Below are 21,481 nucleotides of genomic sequence, written 5' to 3'. Positions count from 1 at the left end.
TGCCTTGCTTTAATGAAGAGATTGTCATCTTCTGTGATGACGAAGACAACGTTAGCATATGACTTAGAGCTTTTTGATGAATCTACTCTATTAGGACAATCCTTTTTCATATTTCCAGACTGTCCACATTTCCAGCAAACCTTTTTATGCACGAATTCTTTCTTCTTCTTCCACTTTCTAGTGTTGGGGTTGATGCCGTAACTCTCGTGGGTCCTGTAGTTTGTAATTATAATGTACAAATAATTTATTTATTTAATAAAATAAATAGTATTTTATTTGAAATTTAGAAGCATTAACCCAAAAAACCAAGAAACTAAGATCTAAGGTTGTCTTCTGTAACTTAAACATATATACGGAGACATACGAGTGAATCATGTTTAAAAGACAACCTACACGGTCTGTAGTAGATAGATAAGGCTGGGTACCTTATCCTTGTGGCACTATAAATACAACCCACTTTGTAGATATTACAATTGTTGTAAAGTGCTACAAATGATCTGATCCTGATCATTCATATGGAGACAAGTGAGCGGTGGGTGTTTTATACAAAGAGTTTGTATAAGATCGGACTGCGAAATAACTAGTCTCATTATATAACAATGTTGATAAAAGAGACTTACATTTCACCAAGATGACCATAGGTAACTTGACATAAATCTTGAGTGAGTCGTGAACTCCTACCTACGAAGGCGATTCTTTGATTTGCATGGGTGAGAGTGACCAGTGTTGCCGACTCAATATGCCTACCATTTTGGGGTTTGTCTGATTGATGAACTGGAAATGCAGCTACATAAGAAGAAATTCACTCATTCTCTATAGTTAGAGTAAGTAGAGAAATTGCTCCCTTAAGAACTGATTCTGAGGCTTGAACAATGTGGTGCCACACCCTCTCCTGGCTCGAGAGGGGTTTGGTCATAGTTGGACTATGACTTATTGTTCATTAGAGGGATCAATGGTACTTAAGAAATTAGATGTAACTACAGGGGCAAAACAGTAATTTTGGCCCAGCTATACTTACGAACAATTTTTGAAAGGTCATCGCACTATTGATTGGCTATATCCATTGGACACAAAAATATATCTGTAGTACGAAGAGTACAACTGTCGGTCTTTAGTGGAGTGATCGACAGTTAATGGAAGTTGGGTAATTTAATTAAAGAGTTTAATTAATTATCCAAATACCATTGGAGCTTCAATCCATAGGTCCATAAGGTCCCTTTGATAGCTCAACTGAGATTATTGAGAGTTGAATTAATTTTGAATTAATTTGAATTGTTCAAATTAATCGAGGAAATTAATTATATATTACAAAATTAATATAAATTAATTATATGTGATATAATTAATATAATGTATTTGATACGTTATGATACAAAGTATTTGAAATGAAATAAATATTTGAATATGATTCAAATATTAGTCATATGAAATTTATTCGTAGGTTAAATGAGAGAATATTAAATTATAGATTATGTTATATTTGATATAATATAAACTATGGGTTATGTGTTAAATTAGATATAACATATAGTTTAAAATATGGTATATATAATTGTTTTTTAAAACTAATTTTAAATTAAATAATAGTCCCCCTTAATTCTTTCTTTAGTCGAGAAATGGACTGGGGGCTCTCTTTATCCTCACTTCCAACGCAGAGGACGTGGAATTCGACATCTCTAAGGTTTTTTTTCTCTGCAACAAAAGCAAGATCTTCCTCTAAAAAAAATCTTTCTTTCTCTCTACCATATATATCACGAAGCCCACAACTCTTGTAGATTCTCACCCAAAAGAGAATACCTAGGAAATCTAGTGGTCATGTTCAACCAAACTGGGATTTGGTGTTACTATATTCTTGGTATTTGAAGATTTCGAAGGAAATCATTGGGTACGAGATCAAGGAGAGGAATTCAAGAAGACTTGTATCATCATGGTTAAGTGTTATCTTAATCCTAATTTCTCTTATCTTCTCTTATTTTAATTGTAGTAGCATGTTGTAATTGTATTGCATAATTAGTTTCATTTTTTGAATTATTTTGTTTCTATAAAATAAATGATTTTGGGATCCGATCACACTTGCGGGCGATTTTCACAAACCAACAGCTAGCTACCAGTATTGAATCCTCTCGTGAAGTACGTCCTTCACTATTCAATCTTACAAAAATTTACTCGTAACCTCAGCAAACACTTGTTTCCTTCCCGTACATCAAGACTGGTTTATCGACTCCTCAACGATCTTGAATACGAACGTCTCCTCGAACAATCTTGAACATTACCACGAGAATAACCTTGTTATTCTAAAGGATTCCAATAGAAGGATAGATGGTATCCAACTATTGGAAGAGGTTAAGGAATAAAAGCCTTTGGGAGAATAGAGAGAATTTGTTTTTATGGCTTATGGGAAAATTCGCACAATGAATGCTTTCCCCAAGAGGGCCATAAAGGAAGAATTTATATAGAGAATGGTCACCCTTTCTCCAAGTCTTTTTCCAATTAAATAACACTTATTTAATTAATTAGCACATTAATTAAATAACTATTTATACATTAAATCTAATTTAACGTATATATATTTAATTACCATAAACATCATATGTCTACGTGCAACACCTCTCTATTTATTAATTAATTCTTTGTGAATCTAATTCACTTGAATAAATTATTTGAATCTCATTCAAATGTTTCTTTCCAACTTAATTTGAATTATAGATCACATCCATAATCAATTACATATTAATCATATTAATATACAATTTCCTCAAATTAATTTGAACAATTCAAATCATTCCTCTTTAATATCCTTTAGTGAGCTAACAAGGGGACCTGATAGACTTGTAGATCAGAAGCTTTAACAATATGAGATTAATTGGCTAAATTCATTAACCAAGTTAATCAATATTCGCTAACTGTGAGTACACTCTACTAAATACCCACAATTGCACTCTTCTCACTACATATATATTTTTGCGTCCACAAATATAGACCAATAACATCAAATTAGTCCTCCATGGGTGTTCGTAACTCCAACTAGGTCAAATTATCGTTTTATCCCTAGGTTATCTCTTGACCCCTTAAATACCAGTGCCCCTCTAACGAACAACCTGTTTATAGTCTAACCAATAAAAAGAAACCCATCTTGGGCCAATGAGGGGGTAGGACCCTTTGTTCAAGTCTCGGAGACACCACTTAAGGGAATACTCATCTACTTATCCTGAAAACAGAAATGAGTGAATTCCATCTTATATTATTATGTTCCCAGCTCCCCACTCGGTCTTGTCCCTAAAATGGTAAGCTTATTGAGTTAGCGAACTTGCCACTCTCACCCATACAAATCAAAGGACAATCCCTTGTGAACAAGAGTTCATAATATACTCAAGATTAAGATTAAGTTGCTTAGGTCATCCTAATGAAATAGAAACCTAACTAGTCGACGGTGTTACATCTAGTGGTTACTATTTCATGGTCCAGTCTTATGCAAACTCATTGCATAGGATATCTCCACTTTTTTTTATCACCTACACAAATGCGTTGGATTGTTGTGTCTATATCAAATACAAAATAGGTCGTATCCATAGTGTTACCAAGATAAGGTATCCGACCTTATCACTATACTATAGACCATTTATGTTGTATCTTGAACATTGATCCCTGTATGTCTCCATATACAGTTCAAGACCCATAAGACAGCCTTAAATGTTAGTTTATTAGTTTTAGGGTTATTAAGACAAAATAGAAAATAATACAATAACATTTATTGAATTAACATCTATAACTCTTTATTGATGACGGTCGATTAATAACACTTACTATCTACGAGTTTTAGGCATAAAACCCAACACTATCACCTCCAGCTAAAAAAACAATGCCATTGAGAATAGCCAAATGATCTGATATTTTTGTACCTTCCACTATTGGCAATGTGTGAAACTTCTCCTCCAGGTACAACCGATTTGAGACGTTTTTTTCCTTATACATTGCTTCAAGCTTCTCCTAAAGCTTTTTGGCTGTTCAGATTTCATGCACGTTTGCAATAACATTCTTAACCAAATTTAGCCTGATTGCATTCTCAAATCCATCTCCTCCCAATCTTCATCACTCATGCTGGATGTCTTAGAACCTTTACTGAAACTACCGTTAGACTCTCCTAGACCACCATCACCGCTTAACTCTTTAGAAGCACCACTGCCTGGTCTACCCTTCAAGGCCTTGTGTAACCTAGCTTGTATCAACACATCTTTGACTTGTTCTTGCCACAAACTGAAGTTGATCATTCCATCAAATTTTTCCACATTAAACTTTACTAAACTCATAAAGCTTGACATATCTATTTCCTTTCCTAGTAAAACAACAAATATTGAACAATTCACACCATCACAAACATTGCAACCCGTTTAAAAAATTATTTACTGATGTAAAAGCTTAAACAATGTTGTAACCACATAACACACTCAGAAATTCAAGAAACTTCGAATCTAACATTATGATACCACTTATCGGAAAAAATCCTTCACTTTTACTGCAGGCAAAAGCAGAAAATATCATAGAAAATAAAAGAAAACAATAAAATAGGAAACACAAGAATTTACGTGGAAAACTCCCAACTCGGAGAAAAACCACGACCCACCAGAAATAAATCCATTATGTAAAAATATATTACAATCACATAGAACAATTATCTCTCCCGACCCCAACTACAAGAGAACTTTCTCAAAACTTTTATACTACTTACACAATTTTCACACTCTCAAACTACAGGAATTTAATTAGAATTAGCACACTCAAGCTTAAAGTGTTTCTAATTGAGATGATTGAAAACCAAAGACATAAACTTTTTTTTTATAGATTTGGAGCCCATGACTTTTGTAAACGTTTTCGATGGGGGACAAACTCATGACTTTCCTAAACTAAGACAAGCCTATGACCTTCCTAAATCTTTCTTAGGTGAGAAAAATACACTTTTAATATTTTACCAAAAACCCAACAAGGATCTACATTTTACCTTCCATCAAAAGGAACTGGATCCTCAATTATTATGAAAGCTAGGGAGCCTCACATTCTCATAAAAAATTATCTGGAAATTCGTTAAACAAAAATCGTGGTCTTCTCCTCCTCCGGAATGCTACAAATTAAATGTTGATGCCGCAAATTTCTTGGATTCAATCACTTAGCGATTCATTTCTCTCTTGCCATTTCTCCTTTGTCCCCATGCACTCTAATAATCTTCCTCATTTTGTACCTAAATTGGCAAGGAAAAACACTGATACCACCCTTTGGACCAATAATTTCCATACCATTTTTTTCAATTAGCAGAAAAACATTGTATTACATTTTTGCCCTTAGAAGCTTAATAAATTGAGTATTTTGTCTTCAAAAAAATAATAATTATGGTATTAGTTGGAAATTTTAATTGGTTATGATTTGAGCTTCTTTTAGATTTTTGTTAATAATATTCAATTATAATTTTTTAAGATAACCAAGTTGATTAAAATGACTAGACTATTTTTAAACCAAATATATATATATATATATATATATATATATATATGACGTGGCTATTTTAATTTTTAGAGGGGAAAAGGTTGTTTTTGTTTAAGACACTAGTTTTCTTTCCTCCTCATTCTTGTTGTTCTCAGAAAAAGAATGAAAAACGTGGATGGATAGAGGATGTGACGTGGCAACTGCGGTTCGTACCGGAAAGTTAGCCAAGAGTGTCTGCAACCTCAACTCAACTACCACTTCCTCTCCTCGTTGAATACTGGCCGCCAGCTTTCTTCCCTCCCTGAAACCTCCAGCTCCGACGCCGGTTCGATGCTCTGATGGCGGCCGATTTAGCGCGGTTCTCTCTGTGGTCTCACCAGAGGCTATTCTTTCACTCCGCCACCAAACCTAATGCTTCTTTGTTTGACTCAAGGCCTGGATTTCTCCCCATACAGCATCGCCCTCAGACTCAAGTACGGAAACAGTATCCACGCCGTTTCGGAAGATGCTTGGGGCATCGTTTCGTTGTTTCAAATTCCCTTGGTGCCGAACCTCGAGCACAAAACACGCTGCTTCAACAGGAGCGGCGCCATGAGTCTTCGGTTCTTCTTGATGTCTCTGGAATGATGTGCGGTGCGTGCGTCTCCCGCGTCAAATCGATTCTCTCGTCCGACCACCGAGTTGACTCTGTGGTGGTTAATATGTTGACTGAGACTGCGGCGATTCGGTTAAAATCGGATGATATTGCTGCGGAGGCTGTTTCGGCGGTGAATGTAGCGGAGAGTCTGGCGCGGAGACTGACGGATTGTGGTTTTCCGACGAATTTGAGGAACTCGGAGCTCGGAGTGGCGGAGAATGTGAGAAAATGGAAGGATATGGTTGAGAAGAAACGGAGAATGCTGGTTAAGAGTCGGAATCGTGTGGCTGTTGCTTGGACTTTGGTTGCCTTGTGCTGTGGCTCACACGCATCGCATATCTTGCACCCTCTTGGCATTCATATCCACCACGGTATTTTGCAATCTTATAACGAAGTGCCGTTTTAGTCTAATGATTTATTGCTGAACCTAAATGTATGTCATGTGGATGGCTCAATTCTGGTTTCTGAATTACAATTAATTTACAGGCAATCAGGAATTTCATAAGTTTTAAATTCATTAATTAGAATTGTAAATTTTGGAGGCCTGCTGTGGTTTTAAGCAAATATGAAGTGTTTCTGGTGATCTTTAAGCATTTTCAGAGCATAACGCAAGACCAGCCTGCAATAAAATTCAAATTGAATTAAGTTGACTTATTTTGTTGTTTCAGGACCACTGATGGAGATACTTCATAACTCCTATGCGAAGGGTTGTTTTGCTTTGGTTGCTCTTTTAGGACCAGGACGAGGTCTGTTTATCCACTTTATTTGATCGTTTATATTGCTAGTTTTTGAAAAGGAATCGTGTTAGCATCATGGAAATATTGCTTATTACAACAGGATTATTGAACTAACATTGGGTTTCTTTCTTCTATTCTTCCTTTCCTCGTGTCATTTAGCTGTAGGTGTGTGGAAACTCTTTTTGACCAGTAAATAGCTGATAATTATTTTAAAGGCCTTTGTCGAGTAGTTATTTGTGTTCCTGCCCTTCTGGATAGGAAGTAGTATTTCCCTACTGCTAATGAGACGACCAAACCAAACTTGCCATTATGATCTTTTATGATGTACAATGATAGTTTGCTGCAGAACTTCTTCTTGACGGCCTGAGGGCATTCAAGAAGGGATCACCTAATATGAACTCTCTTGTGGGTTTTGGAGCAGTTGCTGCATTTATTATCAGTGCAGTAAGTCGCTTTGTCAAAGATCTCAATTTCTCCAAGGCTATTATTTGGTTATTGTTATTTTTTATTAGAAAAGAATTGCAGTAGTTTGTTAGGAATCAAGGTAGTATGGGTTACCTTTGTCCCACATTGGTTAGAATGAAATGGCCGATGTGGTACTTAAGTGGCTTGGCTCTCCTACCCCAATAGTTGGCTTTTGGGATGTGGTTCTCCAAGGTGCTTAAGTACCTAACATAGTTTAATATTAGCTTACGAATTTTAAACCGTCATCTCTTGTAGGTCTCACTTCTTAATCCTGAGCTAGACTGGGATGCCTCATTTTTTGATGAGCCGGTGACTTGCTCAACCTTCAGCTCCATCATCATGATTCAATTGATAATACTTACTCTACGTTCACATTCAGTTTCTGTTATTGAATTTTCTATTATAAGATGAAATTTGACTCTTGATTATGCATTTCTCAGTGCAACTCCTTTTTTTTAGTGTGCAGGTCATGCTTCTTGGTTTTGTACTGCTTGGGCGCTCTTTGGAGGAAAGAGCAAGGGTTAAGGCCTCTAGTGATATGAATGAACTTTTAGTAAGTTTCAATCAATCTTAAAACAGTTAAACATTACTGTTGTAATACAGAACTTTTTCTATATTTCTTATGATAATTTTACAAGAGGGAGCATCCCTTATATATACACCTATGATAGCTAATTAAGGAAAACCTTCAAAAAATGTACATATGGAAAGAATAAAAGTAAACTCAAATTACAGGGAATAAAATCATATGTATAAGGTAAGAGGTGATTTCCCATATTCAACACTCCCCCTCAAGCTGCGCAATATATGTTGATTAAGTCCAACTTGATTTTTAAGTCTTCAAACATATTCTTGGAAAGGGCCTTTGTTAGTATGTCAGCAATTTGCCTTTTGGTAGGTATGTAGTTGAGTGAGATGCTTTTGTTTTCAATTTTTTCTTTAATAAAGTACCAATCAATGTCCACATGTTTTATGCGATCATGATGGACTGGGTCTTTGGCGATACTGATAGTAGCTTGATTATCACAATGTACCTCCATTGGTTCTTCTGATTTGATTTTAAGTTCAGATAGAATGCTTTTGAGCCACATTCCTTCACATATTCCTTGAGCTAGAGCTCTTAGTTCTGCTTTGGCACTACTTCTGGATACTACAGATTGTTTCTTGCTTCGCTAGGTGACTAAATTTCCACAAACAAAGGTGCAATATCCGGAAGTTGACCTTCTGTCTATTTTTGAGCTTGCCCAATCGGCATTTGTGAAGATTTCAATGTTTCTTCTCTTAGATTTCTTGAAGTATAATCCCTCTCCTGGAGTCCCTTTCAAGTACCTGAGTATTTTGTATACAGCTTGCATATTGTTTTCTGTTGGACTGTTCATAAATTGACTTACAAAGCTAACTGCAAAACAGATTCCAACTAGCCTTTGATACTGATCTTTGTTAACCAGTTTGTGATTGTTTTCTTTGATTATATGATTGTTAGTGTCAATTGGAGTATTAGCAGGCTTGCATCCAAGCATTTCAGTTTCCTTTAACAGGTCAAGGACATATTTTCTTTGAGAAATGCTCAAGCCTGTTTTTGAGCGGGCCACTTCCATTCCTAGGAAGTATTTAAGGAAGTTTTAGGTTTCTTATTTCTTCTTCATGGTCTCTAGTAAGGATAATGTCATCTACATAGACAATGATAATTGCTATTTTACTTGTGCAAGAATGTTTGACGACGAGAGTATAGTCAGATTGACATTGTGAGTACCCGTTTTCCCTTACCACTCTTGAGAATTTATCAAACCACACCCTAGGGGATTGTTTTAGGCCATATAGGGATTTTTTGAGTTTGCATACCTTATTTATGGTTTGAGTAGATTTTACACCGGCCAGTATATCCATATACACTTCTTCTTCTAAGTCTCCATTAAGGAAGACATTCTTTATGTCTAATTGGTGAAGAATCCAATCATTATTCACAGTTAGGGAAAACAGGACACGAATAGTATTTAATTTTGCTACCGGGGCAAATGTTTCTTGATAGTCAATGCCATAGGACTGGGTGAATCCTTTGGCGACGAGTCTAGCTATGAACCTATCTATTTCTCCATTAGCCTTGTACTTGATGGTGAAGATCCATTTGCATCCTACTGTTTTCTTTCCTGGAGGTAGGTCTATTATTTCCCATGTGTGGTTCTTTTCCAAGGCCTTTATTTCGTCTAATACAACTTGCTTCCAATTAATGTCATTGAGGGCTTCATAGACATTGTTCAGAATGTAAACTTGGGATAGTGTGGTTGTGAAAGCTTTAAACTTGGGAGAGAGGTTTTTGTAGGACAGGTAGTTTTAGATGGGATGCATCGTATAGGTTCTTACCCCTTTCCGTTTTGCAATAGGAAGATCAATGTCTTCATTAAGTGTTTCAGCTGTGGAGTTGGAGACATGATTTTCCTGTATTTCGGTTGGGTTTTGATTGAGTACTGGTGCATGTTCAAGGGTGTTCTTCCTTCTAGTATAGACTATAGGGTCTTTCCTACTTTCTGGTGGGCCTTGATTGAGAATATCTATTTCATGTATATAAGGAACATATGGAGCACTCTCTTCAAAGAGATCTAGTTTTTGGGTTTCTTCGCTTTCCAAAAGTTTTCCATTTTCTATGAGGGTAGATGGTTCAATGGTGTTTTGCTTTTTGAAGTAAGGTTGAGTTTCAAAGAAGGTTACATCCATGGATGTATAGAACCTTTTTATAGTTGGTGAGTAGCATTTATATCCCTTTTGGCTTGGAGCATAACCGAAAAAGATGCATTTTATTGCCTTAGGATCTAACTTACTCCTATTGGGTCTATGATCTTGGACAAAGACTGTGCAACCAAATATTTTTAAAGGGACCTGAGAAAATAATCTATCATGTGGAAATACTTCCTTAAGTTTTTGTAAGGGAGTTTTGAAGCCTAATATTCGAGAGGACATTCTATTAATAAGGTAGGTGGCTGTTAGAACCGCTTCTCCCCAAAAAAGGTGGGGGGTGTTAACGTGACACATTAAAGCTCTAGAAACTTCTAGGAGGTGTCTGTTTTTTCTCTCTGCAATTCCATTTTGCTGGGAATGTTAGGACATGTACTCAGGTGGGCAATACCTTTTTCGTTTAGAAAATTTTTCAAGGAAGTGTTAAAATAATCCTTAGCATTGTCAGTGTGAAGAATTTGGATTTTGGTGTTAAAAGAGATTGAAAATCATGGCAAACAGATTCTGGAATATGGAAGTAACTTCAGATTTTTCTTTCATTAAAAACACCCAAGTAAGTCTAGTGTGATTATCGATAAATGAAACAAACCATTTAGCTCCTGTTACATTCTGAACTCTACTAGGTTCCCAAACATCACTATGCATCATAGAAAAGGGATAAAAGGGTTTACATGTGCTTATCGGATATAAGGATTGAGCCAACTTTGCCATTTCACAAGACTCACATTGAAACACTTGAGAACTTTTATTGAAAATATCTGGAAACATTCGTTTTAAATATAGAAAATTGGGATGTTCTAAACGATTATGCCATAACATTATTGTACTATCATAATTGTCTTTAGAAGCAACAAAAGTAGATGTACTAACATAATCATCTTTAGAGACAACAAAATTAGATGAACTAGATGTACTATCATAATAGTCTTTAGAAATAAAACGAGATTTGCTAAGACATAACTCCTTGACTTGAGGCTTAAGAGCATTTAGTATGTAGAGACCCGAGGTTTCCTTAGCATTGCCAATTATCTTCCCCGAATGCAAATCTTGAAATATGCAATTATGTGAGTAGAAAGTTGCACTGCAGTTTTTCATAAACGTTAGTTTGCTTATGGAAAGAAGATTACATTTAAGATTTGGGACATGCAACACATTTTCTAATACTAGATCTTTAGATACAAACACATTTCCAGTTCCCATTACTTTAGAATAGGTACCATCGGCAATCTTTACAGTAATTTGACTGTTACAGTGTGTGTAGTTAGTTAAAAGTGAGATGTCACCTGTCATGTGATCTGATGCACTAGAGTCAATAATCCAAGTACTACAATTTTCTTTGGTTGCATTAAGGGCCCAAAGAAAGTTACCTAATTGTACCATTGTTGCTACGCTGGTTTCTGATGTTTTTTGAGTAGGTTTCGGTTGGCCGAATAGTTTTTGGAGAAGGTCCAACTGCTCCTTAGTAAACACATTATATTCAGGGTTGACGTTACCTTCTGATGATGTACTTGCTTGATAGGCCTTTCCACGTCTGTCTTCTGTACCTTTGTTGGGCTTCCAATCTGGAGGTTTTCCATGAATATCCCAACACACTTCTTTAGTATGTCCTGGTTTTTTACAGTGTTCACACCATGGTCTTGGTTTTCGTTGCCGATTTTGAGTTCCTGTGTAGTTCTGGTTTCGATTGTAATGGTTATTATGAGTATTTGTACGTACCTCATTACCAAGGTTTCGAGCAGGTAAGGCTGATCCTTCAGATTTGAACTGGCAGTCACTCCTAACATTAGTTCTTCCTGCTTTCTTCTCTTCTCACTTCTGCAAAAACTTCTCTGATGTTAGGTAATGATTTAATAGCTAAGATTCTACCACGTACCTTATCGAGTTCTTTATTAAGGCCAAGCAGAAATTTGAACACTCGTTTCTTTTCAACTATCTTTTTGAATGTAGCTTCATCTGCAGCGCATTCCCACTTATGGCTTTCAAATACGTCCAGTTGCTGCCAAAGTCGAGATAGTCGAGTAAAATAGTGAGTGACTTGCATATCTCCTTGCCGTAGCTCATGAATTTTGCCTTCAATTTCAAATGACTCTGCAGTATTTTCTTGATCAGAATAAGTTTCACGAGCTGCTTCCCAGATTTCAATTTCAAATGACTCTGCAGTTGAGAAGAGTAAAAAACCTTCACCAATCTCTGTCGTCATGGAGTTGATTAGCCATGACATAACCATATTATTTTCCACTTTCCATGTCTTGTATCTTTGATCAGCTTGGTCTGGGATAGGATTTTTGCTTGACAGGTAATCTTCCTTTTCTTTTCCACATATGAACATCATAACTGATTGTGACCAATGTAGGTAATTCCTTCCATTTAATTTATGATTAATAATTGGAAGTATGGTCCCTTCAGTATTGTTAGAATTTATGGATGCCATAAAAGATTGTTGATTGGCAAAATAATTAATTAAGCAAGAAATAGGAAAAAGGAAAAAAAAACGATGAAAAACTAATCAAAAAGTCGTCCAGACCTGGCTCACGCTCCAGACCCGAGATTTCACCCAATCCGACCCAGAAGACTACGACCCGGTTCGATCCAATTTGTTCACTCCACCTGTGTTGTTTTTGACCCGTTCACTCGCAGTTCCGTCAACCCGATCCGACCCTGAAGACGCTTACCTGGTTTCGACCTGACTTTGTTCGCGCGACCCGGCACAACTTAACCCGTTCCCTCGAGGTTTCGTCGATGATGCTGCCGCGATTTCGTTTTCGGTGATCTCCACCCACGATCCGCGACTACTCACGAGAGGAGACGAGAATTTCGGGAATCGGCACCCACAGTCGATGACTTCTGGTTGATGAAGGTGTTCGTGGTCGTCGGATGAATGTTTTTGCTTTAGAGAATGTGTTTCGGCTGTGAATGCTTCGGATTAGTTGCAATCCACTAGTTCAATGCGATTTGATGCGTTTCTCTTCGGACGTGAAGCTCCACGCAAGGAATCGTTGGAGGTTTCTTTTGGTGCACTACTTCCAGCAAATAGGTATGTTTGAGATTTTCTATTTTCTTTTCTAGGGTTTCGGATGTGAAACCTATAGAAAAGATTCATAGAATTGGCTCTAATACCATGTTGTAATACAAAACTTTTTCTATATTTCTTATGATAATTTTACAAGAGGGAGCATCCCTTATATATACACCTATGATAACTAATTAAGGAAAACTTTATAACAGTAAAAAAATGTACATATAGAAAGAATAAAAGTAAACTCAAATTACAGGGAATAAAATCATATGTATAAGGTAAGAGGTGATTTCCCATATTCAACAATTACAATGCATGTGTCTATTGGATCATTACCAGGGTTAAATATCCATTAGTTACTGCCACATGCTTTTAAGTCCTTGTGACATTCTATCTTTGTTCTAGAAGAAATTTTTGACCGATCAAAAGTTTTCGTATAGCAATGAAAAAATTGCATGTCATTATATGTGACCTTCGAAAATTTAGCCAGTGTTGATTAATCATCGATTAAATTAGATAACATGACATTGGAAACTAGAAGATGTCTTGTGTCTTTCTTATGCCTACGTGGTACAATACATTAGCCATGTGAAAGTTGGATCCAAATAAAACTGCTTTTGTGTACACACACAAGGCCTAAGAAAACCATAGGTCCAGAGGAAGCTATTCAACGTTCAAGACACCATGTAGAAAGTTCAAAATAGAAGACAATTTGAAATTATACAGCAGTCAAGATTTTGACAACTAAATTTCACAAATTCTAAAGAACTTTTGTCGTTCAAACCTCAATATTTCAGCCTATCACAAGTACAAAGTTGAAGATTAAGCCACTTTGATTTAAGATATACACCCTTGAGTCAAAAGTTATGTTTAAAGTGTTTGTATGGCATCGTGGTTCTCTCTGACCTATTGGGCTCCTTGTTACTTCTGATGCTTGTGGCTCTAGCATTCTCTTTTCTCCTAGATGCTTGGCATAAGTTATTTATTTATCTAAATATTCATGTTTTGGCAGTTACAAAGTTGACGATTAAGCCACTTTGATTTAAGATATACACCCTTGAGTCAAAAGTTATGTTCAAAGAGTTTGTATGAAATCGTGGTTCTCTCTGACCCATTGGGCTCCTTGTTAATTCTGATGCTTGTGGCTCTAGCATTCTCTTTTCTCCTAGTTGCTTGGCATAAGTTATTTATTTGTCTAAATATTCATGTTTTGGCAGTCATTGATCTCTTCTCATTCACGACTTGTGATAACTCCATCAGAAAGAGATTCCTCTACAAATGATGTGCTTTGCTCGGATGCAATGTGCATTAAGGTGTCTACTGATGACATTCGGGTTGGAGACTCAGTATTAGTTTTGCCAGGAGAGACTATTCCTGTGGATGTAAGCACCAGAGATTATTAGCAAACAATGTCCCAATAACTATGTCAATAGTTATTTTTCTCAATCACATGTCTTCCTCTGCCTTCTTTAAGATCTTCCTCTGCCTTCAATTTATTCTTCCTTACCTTAAGGAGGAACGATTTGAAAATGCTTAGCTAATAATAACATTGACTGAATAGGGGAAGGTTCTCGCGGGAAGAAGCGTTGTAGATGAATCAATGCTTACTGGGGAATCTCTACCTGTATTTAAGGAAGCAGGCCTTATGGTCTCAGCTGGAACTGTGAACTGGGTATGATTTTTCCTTGATGTTTAGGATTTCAAAATGCATGATTATTCAGATTTACATACAAGTGGGATATGCCACCTTATTTCAAACAGATTACTTTTTTTGGGCATAAATAAAAAATTGATATCTTCTAGGATGGCCCTTTGAGAATTGAAGCGTCTTCTACTGGCTTGAACTCAACAATCTCCAAGATTGTTAGAATGGTACGTGAACCAGTTCTTAAATTTATATTTTGCAGGAATTACATGGATATGCACAATGGTTCATTTCCTTTTCTTAATGGGATATCTTTTAGAATTGACGACCACAATAGTAATCTTTTCTTTTAGGTTTCTATTACAGTTTCAAGATATTATCAGGTATACAGTTGGAGGGTTCATCATTTCATGTGGTTGTTCTTGTGTTCTGGTTGCTTGTAAAGGAAAATAATTTTGCTCTAGGTGAGCCTAATTGAAAATTAGTTTGGATCTGGACAAAAGTTTTCACAAAATTCTATCAGCTCAATTTGAGTTATCCTTGCATGAGTTCCTTTCCACTGCACATACATAGAAAAGATTGCTGCTTAAAACTACTGGGTGAAGGAGGGACGGATATTTCCCAGATGAATCCATTCTTAAGCTTTATACATAACCATCAGGTTGAGGATGCGCAAGGCCATGAAGCACCTATACAAAGGCTCGCAGATTCCATAGCTGGGCCATTTGTGTACACTGTATTAACTCTCTCAGCGGCAACGTTTGCTTTTTGGTAAGCATGCACATCTTATTTTTCTACTTGAAAAAACTCTGGTGTTTAATGTCTGAAAGGGTGATGAAGGGGCTAATAAGAATTTGGGTGAGTTCTCAATGAACCTCGTATATATCTGACATGATTCAAAGATGATAATTCCTATTGCTGTGAAAGTTCCTTGAGAAATGTATGATATATCTTTAGAGTTAACTCAACTATTAAGAGTATTTTGCTGCAATATGCTTGTTTATTTACATGGTAACATTTTATTTCCAGGTACTGCTTTGGAACCCATATTTTTCCTGATGTTTTGATCAATGATATTGCTGGACCAGATGGAGACCCCTTGCTTTTAAGCTTGAAACTTTCAGTTGATGTCTTGGTAAGTGGATGCTGAGCTTTTGTACCGTAGACTTTGGAGTCTCAAACTTTGTTGCCAAAAAAATGCACGATTGCTTGATAATGAGTGCATGCAATTTTAATACGTAAAGCAGGGGGAAAATTCTAGATTACAGTCGTGCCACATTTTCCATTTTCTAGTACCTCATCTATTGTCTACTGGTTTGTTTCTTATGTGTAGACGCATCTTCTCTAGTTTGGACTAATTGACAAGGGTATTCACAAAATAGCTAGAATGTATTGGATACAGATAAGAAACTTGTTTACTTTGTGAGTAGGAATCTAAAGTCAATTTAGGTTGATTTGGTTTTTTTCCCCTTTTAGTAACTACTTTTTATGTCTTTTTTAGAATATTTAGTTTCCTCGTAGATTGTTATTTGTTTGATATTTCCAATTTTATTGTTAAGATGTTTCATTTCTTATTTTTCTTAAGAGAGACAAATTTCTTTTTTCAGGTTATCAATATCAAATTCATCGTTGACCAAATATATATTGAGTGGAATTCCTTTTACATCATTGTGTTTGAGAATGCATTTGAATCTTGACATAATATTTTCATCTAGTCAAAATTGTTTTTTCTATGTTTGGCACCAGTGTTTTGGTTTAAAGCAAATTTGAAAATTACAATCTGAATGTGAAGATCTAAAAGAACAGTTTTTTTTTTTTCTTGCTTCATTATTTTAAGAACCCAGTAGGTTTCGCTCATAATAATTAATAAGTGGGTTTCAGCAAAAATGCATGTGAAAAATATTTTCAAACTCACCTTATCCACATACATACACAGACAGACACAAAAAGGGGGAAAAAATTAAGCTCATTCTTCATTTGTAATCACAAAATAGGACGAAGATAACTTTGGCTATGGTCAAATTGGATTTTCACGTGATTTAGGAATGGGAAATTTATGTCAAAGATTACAGAGACATGATGGAAAATCTTAGTACAACCATGGTATCAGATTTCTCATAAATTAGATGTGCATATCCTAATCTTGGTTTAACCCACATCACATTGTCGTGCTAAATGTGGTAAACTTTCTCTATACTTTTATTACCATGGGAAAAAAAGTTAAAGTGCATGATTCGTAGTGTTGGCAAATTGGTTCTTCTTCAGGTAGTTTCTTGCCCATGTGCACTTGGACTTGCCACTCCCACAGCAATTCTAGTTGGCACCTCCCTTGGTGAGTTCCAATTTCATTTCATAGAAATTATGAAATTAGTGGGATGTTTAACATTTACATCAATTGTGATTCGATCATATGTATATATATTCTCCTTGATCTGCTTCTTAAGAACTTTGAATGATGACATGAATCCAAAAATAAGTGGTTTCTGGAAGTTAATAAAATGTATTACAATAAAAATGAGAGAAAATCCTAGGAGCATGTCCAACAAGGGAAAGAGGGATAGAGACTATTTTCCCAATGAAGCTAAAAGGAGGCGCAGATCTTGTTCACATATGATGGATGTACACTGGCACATTTTGTAGTTTTGTTTCATGCTTGTATTTAAGTTGATACTGTCAAAACTGATTGCTCGTATTTGAATCATATGTCTGATTTTGTACTCTTTATTTCATATTTGCTTAAGAACACCTGACTTAGATTACTATATCTCATTCCACTTCAACCTTCCTACTGCTAAATCTCATAAAATTAAAATAATAAATAAATAAAGACCCTTTGTTGGTGCTCTTATGTTGTTGTGCACAACAAATTGATCAGGGGCTAGACGAGGACTTCTAATAAGAGGAGGAGATGTATTGGAACGTCTGGCCGGCATAGATTGCATTGCTTTGGACAAGGTGATTATTTTATGATGTTGCAATCCTCATTTTAACTCACACTCAGACAACCACGTGAAACTTCTCACCAAAGTTCTCCTAAATTACTTTTTAATTTTGAAATGTAAGTTTTATTGGATCATATAGGCAATGTTCTTCAGTCTCACCAAATTTCTCAACTTTCAGACAGGAACACTTACTGAAGGAAAGCCGACTGTCTCTTCTGTGGTTTCTTTTGTTTATGGTGAAACAGAAATACTTCAAGTTGCTGCTGCAGTGGAGAAAACTGCTTCACATCCAATTGCAAAAGCTATCATAGAAAAAGCAGAATCTTTGAATTTGACCATACCAGTCACAAGAGGGCAACTGGTAGAACCGGGTTTTGGATCATTTGCCAATGTAAATGGGCAACTAGTTGCAGTTGGTTCATTAGAATGGGTTAATGATCGATTTGAGAAAAAAGCAAGCATCTCTGATCTTAAGAATATTGAGCGCTCTGTGATTCAGTCACTAGAGGGGATATCATCTTCAAATAATTCAAAAACAGTTGTTTACGTTGGAAGCGAAGGAGAGGGCATCATTGGTGCTATTGTAATATCTGATCGGTTGCGCCATGATGCGGTATTCACTGTTAATAGGTAATTTCATTTTCATCCAGTGGCTTTCTGAGTAATCTGCTATCATAAGTTCTAATTTTTTGTTTCCACAAGTAAAATTCATAGTAGCAGCAACGACTGGATTAGCAACCAACTCTTTGTTTGAGATCCAAATGAATTTAAGAATAATATTCACCTTGTTTACTTTCTTGTGACATCAAGAAAAGGAACGTCTGAAAAATGTTATTATCATGATGCCGATTGCTTTGGATTCTCAACACTTTTCTAGGATGTTCTTTTTATTTGAATAATATACTTAATATAGGTTGTCAGCTATACTGAACATTGTGTCCTCGTGCTTAATCTGTTGCTTTATTTGGAAGGCTCCAGAAGAAGGGAATCAGAACAGTCCTCTTATCTGGAGACAGGGAAGAGGCAGTTGCAAGTGTGGCCAAGACAGTTGGAATAGAAGAAGAATTTGTCCACTCATCTTTGACTCCTCAAGAAAAATCTGACCTTATTTCTACTCTGAAAACTGCAGGACAACGAGTTGCTATGGTATGGTTTTACATGTTGATGATTTGTGCAAGAGAGTTTACCTGCACGTGTTACTGACTCACTTGCAATTTACAATGTCTAAGGGCATTATGGCACTATGAAAAAAAATGGATGTTCTTCCCATTCAATTTGAAGTTGTCATTTTATTCCTGATTTTTGTTTATAATTGATATTCAAGCACTTGAAGTAAGGTAGATATTTCCATTAAAGTTTACATTCTATCTTGAATCTTAATCCTTCATTTAAACCACCACTCCTGATGATAAGTATTGCGAGTCCCAGATATGCCCTAGACTATCAGATGTAAAAATGGATCCTCTAGAACCAACCACCCGTGCCCTTTCAATCTTATGTGGCCGAAATTACTATATCTCACCTGCCTTTTGGTTTTTCGTAGGTTGGTGATGGTATAAATGATGCACCATCTTTGGCTTCTTCCGATGTTGGGATTGCTCTGCAGCTTGAAGCACATGAAAATGCTGCTTCAAATGCTGCATCCATTTTACTTCTTGGAAATAGAATATCTCAGGTACTACCATTTTCTCAATACTTTTTGTTCCACTTTGTTTCTTTTGGTTAATTTTTCATAATCTGATGTATGTAAAGTAAGTCTTTCTGCATTGTTCTTGTAGACAGATTCAAAACTAAGTTGGTATATGTAATAATTATGTACGTTGTATATTTCACATTGGGATAGAATTATTGTTCTTCTTTCGTTATACAAACGCCAGTTAATATCAAAAGTTAGAGGCCGGATACTACCGTTTGTGTGGTTCTAAATTCTTTTAAATATACTACTACAAGATTGTAATGATTATTAACAATTGAAAGACTCTTCTTTAGTTGTTTTGGCAGGGAGGAGTAATCTCTACCCCTTGCCCTCAGGGTGTCTGTGTTCCTTTGAATATTAGTATTTGTTTCCCATCTCCAAAACCCTTTTTGTGGTTCTCTTTAGCATTCTAGTTTAATATACACCATTATCTTCTTAGAAAAAAGGAGTTTTTCATCAGTTTCTTAATTGTTTAAAGATTTTTTCTCTCAGGAAGGAACAACTCATTTATGGCATGTTCCTCTAGGGGTTTTCTTTTTTTTTTTTTCCTTTCTTTTCTCTCTCTCTCTCTCTCTCTCTCTCTCTCTCTCTCTCTCTCTCTTATGTGTGTGCTGGTCTTTAGGTGCAATGATTCCTAGGGTGATAATTTTCTCCAATACAGTAGGAAGTTTTCATTGTATAACAAAACCCCAACACTAGAAAATATGAACCACAAATACCCTCCTTCATTTTGATAACTCCGCATGCCCTTTCTGCCAGCTTGTTGACGCAATGGAACTAGCACAAGCAACAATGTCTAAGGTGTACCAGAATCTGTCGTGGGCAATAGCTTACAATGTCGTTGCCATTCCAATTGCTGCTGGAGTGCTACTCCCAGGATTTGACTTTGCAATGACTCCTTCACTTTCAGGTAGATGCATACTAATCTCTCCTGTCTCCTCTTATTAGTAAAAATAATCACTCCCAAAATCACTAAAGAGAAACAAAAGCAATTCGTTCTCATACGTCATACCATTCCCAAAGTTATTTTGTTCTATTGTGATTTGTAACAATAAGAACAGCTTGTTTCTTTGATTAAAAAAAAAAAAGACTGCTCTTTAAATTTCTTTGGTTTCTCAGGTGGGCTTATGGCTCTAAGTTCAATATTCGTCGTCACCAACTCATTACTTCTGCAGATCCATGCCCCCAAAGAAGCTCAAAAATCTACCTGAATGGCATACAAAATATGTTAAGTAGCTCCCGTTTTAATAAATTATAGAGTCAATTGGACATCAAACGGGTCAGTTAAGTGCATATCCATGACTCTCTCTGTGCTTTAATTTCTTATAACTTTGGACAAACCTGGAACTAACTTGACAGTATTTGTGTTTTAAGGGAGCTCTTTTTTTCTCTCTCTCTCTCACCGAGAGTATTTGTGTTTTAATAAATATATAAATAAAAACTCACGTGAACTTCATCCATAAAATACCATATTGCTCATTCTTTTAGGAGTGAGGTTGGCAGAATGGGGGATTGGGAATTCTTCCTATTTTTGATATTGAAACCATTGAATTTAATGGGCCATTGCCTAATTGGTAAAAGAAATATTCCCTTCTTGAAAGCTTATCTTGTTTTGTCCTGAGATTTTATCTCATATGCATATGTATTATGTAGATTCGAAGTATCATTCCTCACTTTTCAGTGCTTTTTCTGTTTTTCATCTCTGACCAAGGTTTTTGCTTGTATATTGATATGGAAAGGCACAGCTTTTAAATTTGAAATCCAATGAATATGAATAGTTTCACTGCATGTGATCAATGATCATATAGAAATTGCATTACTTTGTGAGGGAAAAGAAAACATCTTGATTGTTGTGCAAACATTTGTAACAATTTAGATTACTTGTGAGTTTAACAATCTAAGTAGCATTAACATGTTTCTTTTGAATGGATGTTTTTAGCAGTGCAGGTGGATGTGGTAAGAGATTTTTATATGCTAGTATGGATATGATTGCCCACATTCTTTTTGAACCCCACTTTTAACAGATATTTTCAATCATTATGTCTTAATCTTCATTTGTACTATTTTTTTTCCCCTTTTCCAAAATACATCCCAGGATGATGCTATATTTTCTTTTAATTTTAGATTTGTTGTGTTGA

The 21,481-nt window shown here is 35.9% G+C and overlaps 1 protein-coding gene and 1 long non-coding RNA gene across 3 annotated transcripts; both read left to right on the top strand.

Moving 5' to 3' along the window:
• Positions 1-5,565: 5,565 nt before the first annotated feature.
• LOC120085579 (copper-transporting ATPase PAA2, chloroplastic) lies at positions 5,566-20,808 on the top strand. Of its 2 annotated transcripts, none has more exons than XM_039041630.2 (17): positions 5,566-6,483; positions 6,781-6,858; positions 7,196-7,293; positions 7,570-7,623; positions 7,781-7,867; positions 14,278-14,442; positions 14,622-14,732; positions 14,864-14,932; positions 15,367-15,476; positions 15,735-15,840; positions 16,971-17,037; positions 17,581-17,660; positions 17,826-18,277; positions 18,619-18,793; positions 19,191-19,322; positions 20,103-20,253; positions 20,463-20,808. In XM_039041630.2, exons 1-17 carry the CDS (start codon positions 5,814-5,816, stop codon positions 20,552-20,554), a joined length of 2,697 nt encoding a protein of 898 aa, XP_038897558.1. In that variant the 5' UTR covers positions 5,566-5,813; the 3' UTR covers positions 20,555-20,808. The 2 variants fall into 2 exon arrangements, with proteins under 2 accessions (XP_038897558.1, XP_038897557.1); XM_039041629.2 differs by having other exon boundaries at positions 17,787-18,277.
• Positions 11,755-12,293, top strand: LOC150034145 (uncharacterized). The gene is made up of 3 exons (XR_016532530.1): positions 11,755-11,883; positions 11,992-12,070; positions 12,154-12,293. It is a non-coding gene; the product is annotated as an uncharacterized LOC150034145 (long non-coding RNA).
• Positions 20,809-21,481: the final 673 nt, after the last annotated feature.

The sequence above is a fragment of the Benincasa hispida genome, chromosome 9, assembly GCF_027475165.1.
Source record: "Benincasa hispida cultivar pf3 chromosome 9, pf3_genome.v1.1, whole genome shotgun sequence".
In the NCBI taxonomy this organism is placed as follows: domain Eukaryota; kingdom Viridiplantae; phylum Streptophyta; class Magnoliopsida; order Cucurbitales; family Cucurbitaceae; genus Benincasa; species Benincasa hispida.
The sequence above is the reverse complement of the archived record's forward strand: the minus strand, read 5'-3'. Positions and strand labels throughout refer to the sequence as shown.

What these genes read in the sequence shown, in the direction of transcription:
- LOC120085579 (XM_039041629.2), top strand. Translation starts at nt 5,814, where the DNA reads ATGGCGGCCGATTTAGCGCGGTTCTCTCTGTGGTCTCACCAGAGGCTA. An exon ending in TCTAGTTGGCACCTCCCTTG is followed by an intron (nt 17,038 to 17,580) that starts GTGAGTTCCAAT and finishes CAAATTGATCAG; the next exon opens with GGGCTAGACGAGGACTTCTA. An exon ending in TTGGAAATAGAATATCTCAG is followed by an intron (nt 19,323 to 20,102) that starts GTACTACCATTT and finishes CCTTTCTGCCAG; the next exon opens with CTTGTTGACGCAATGGAACT.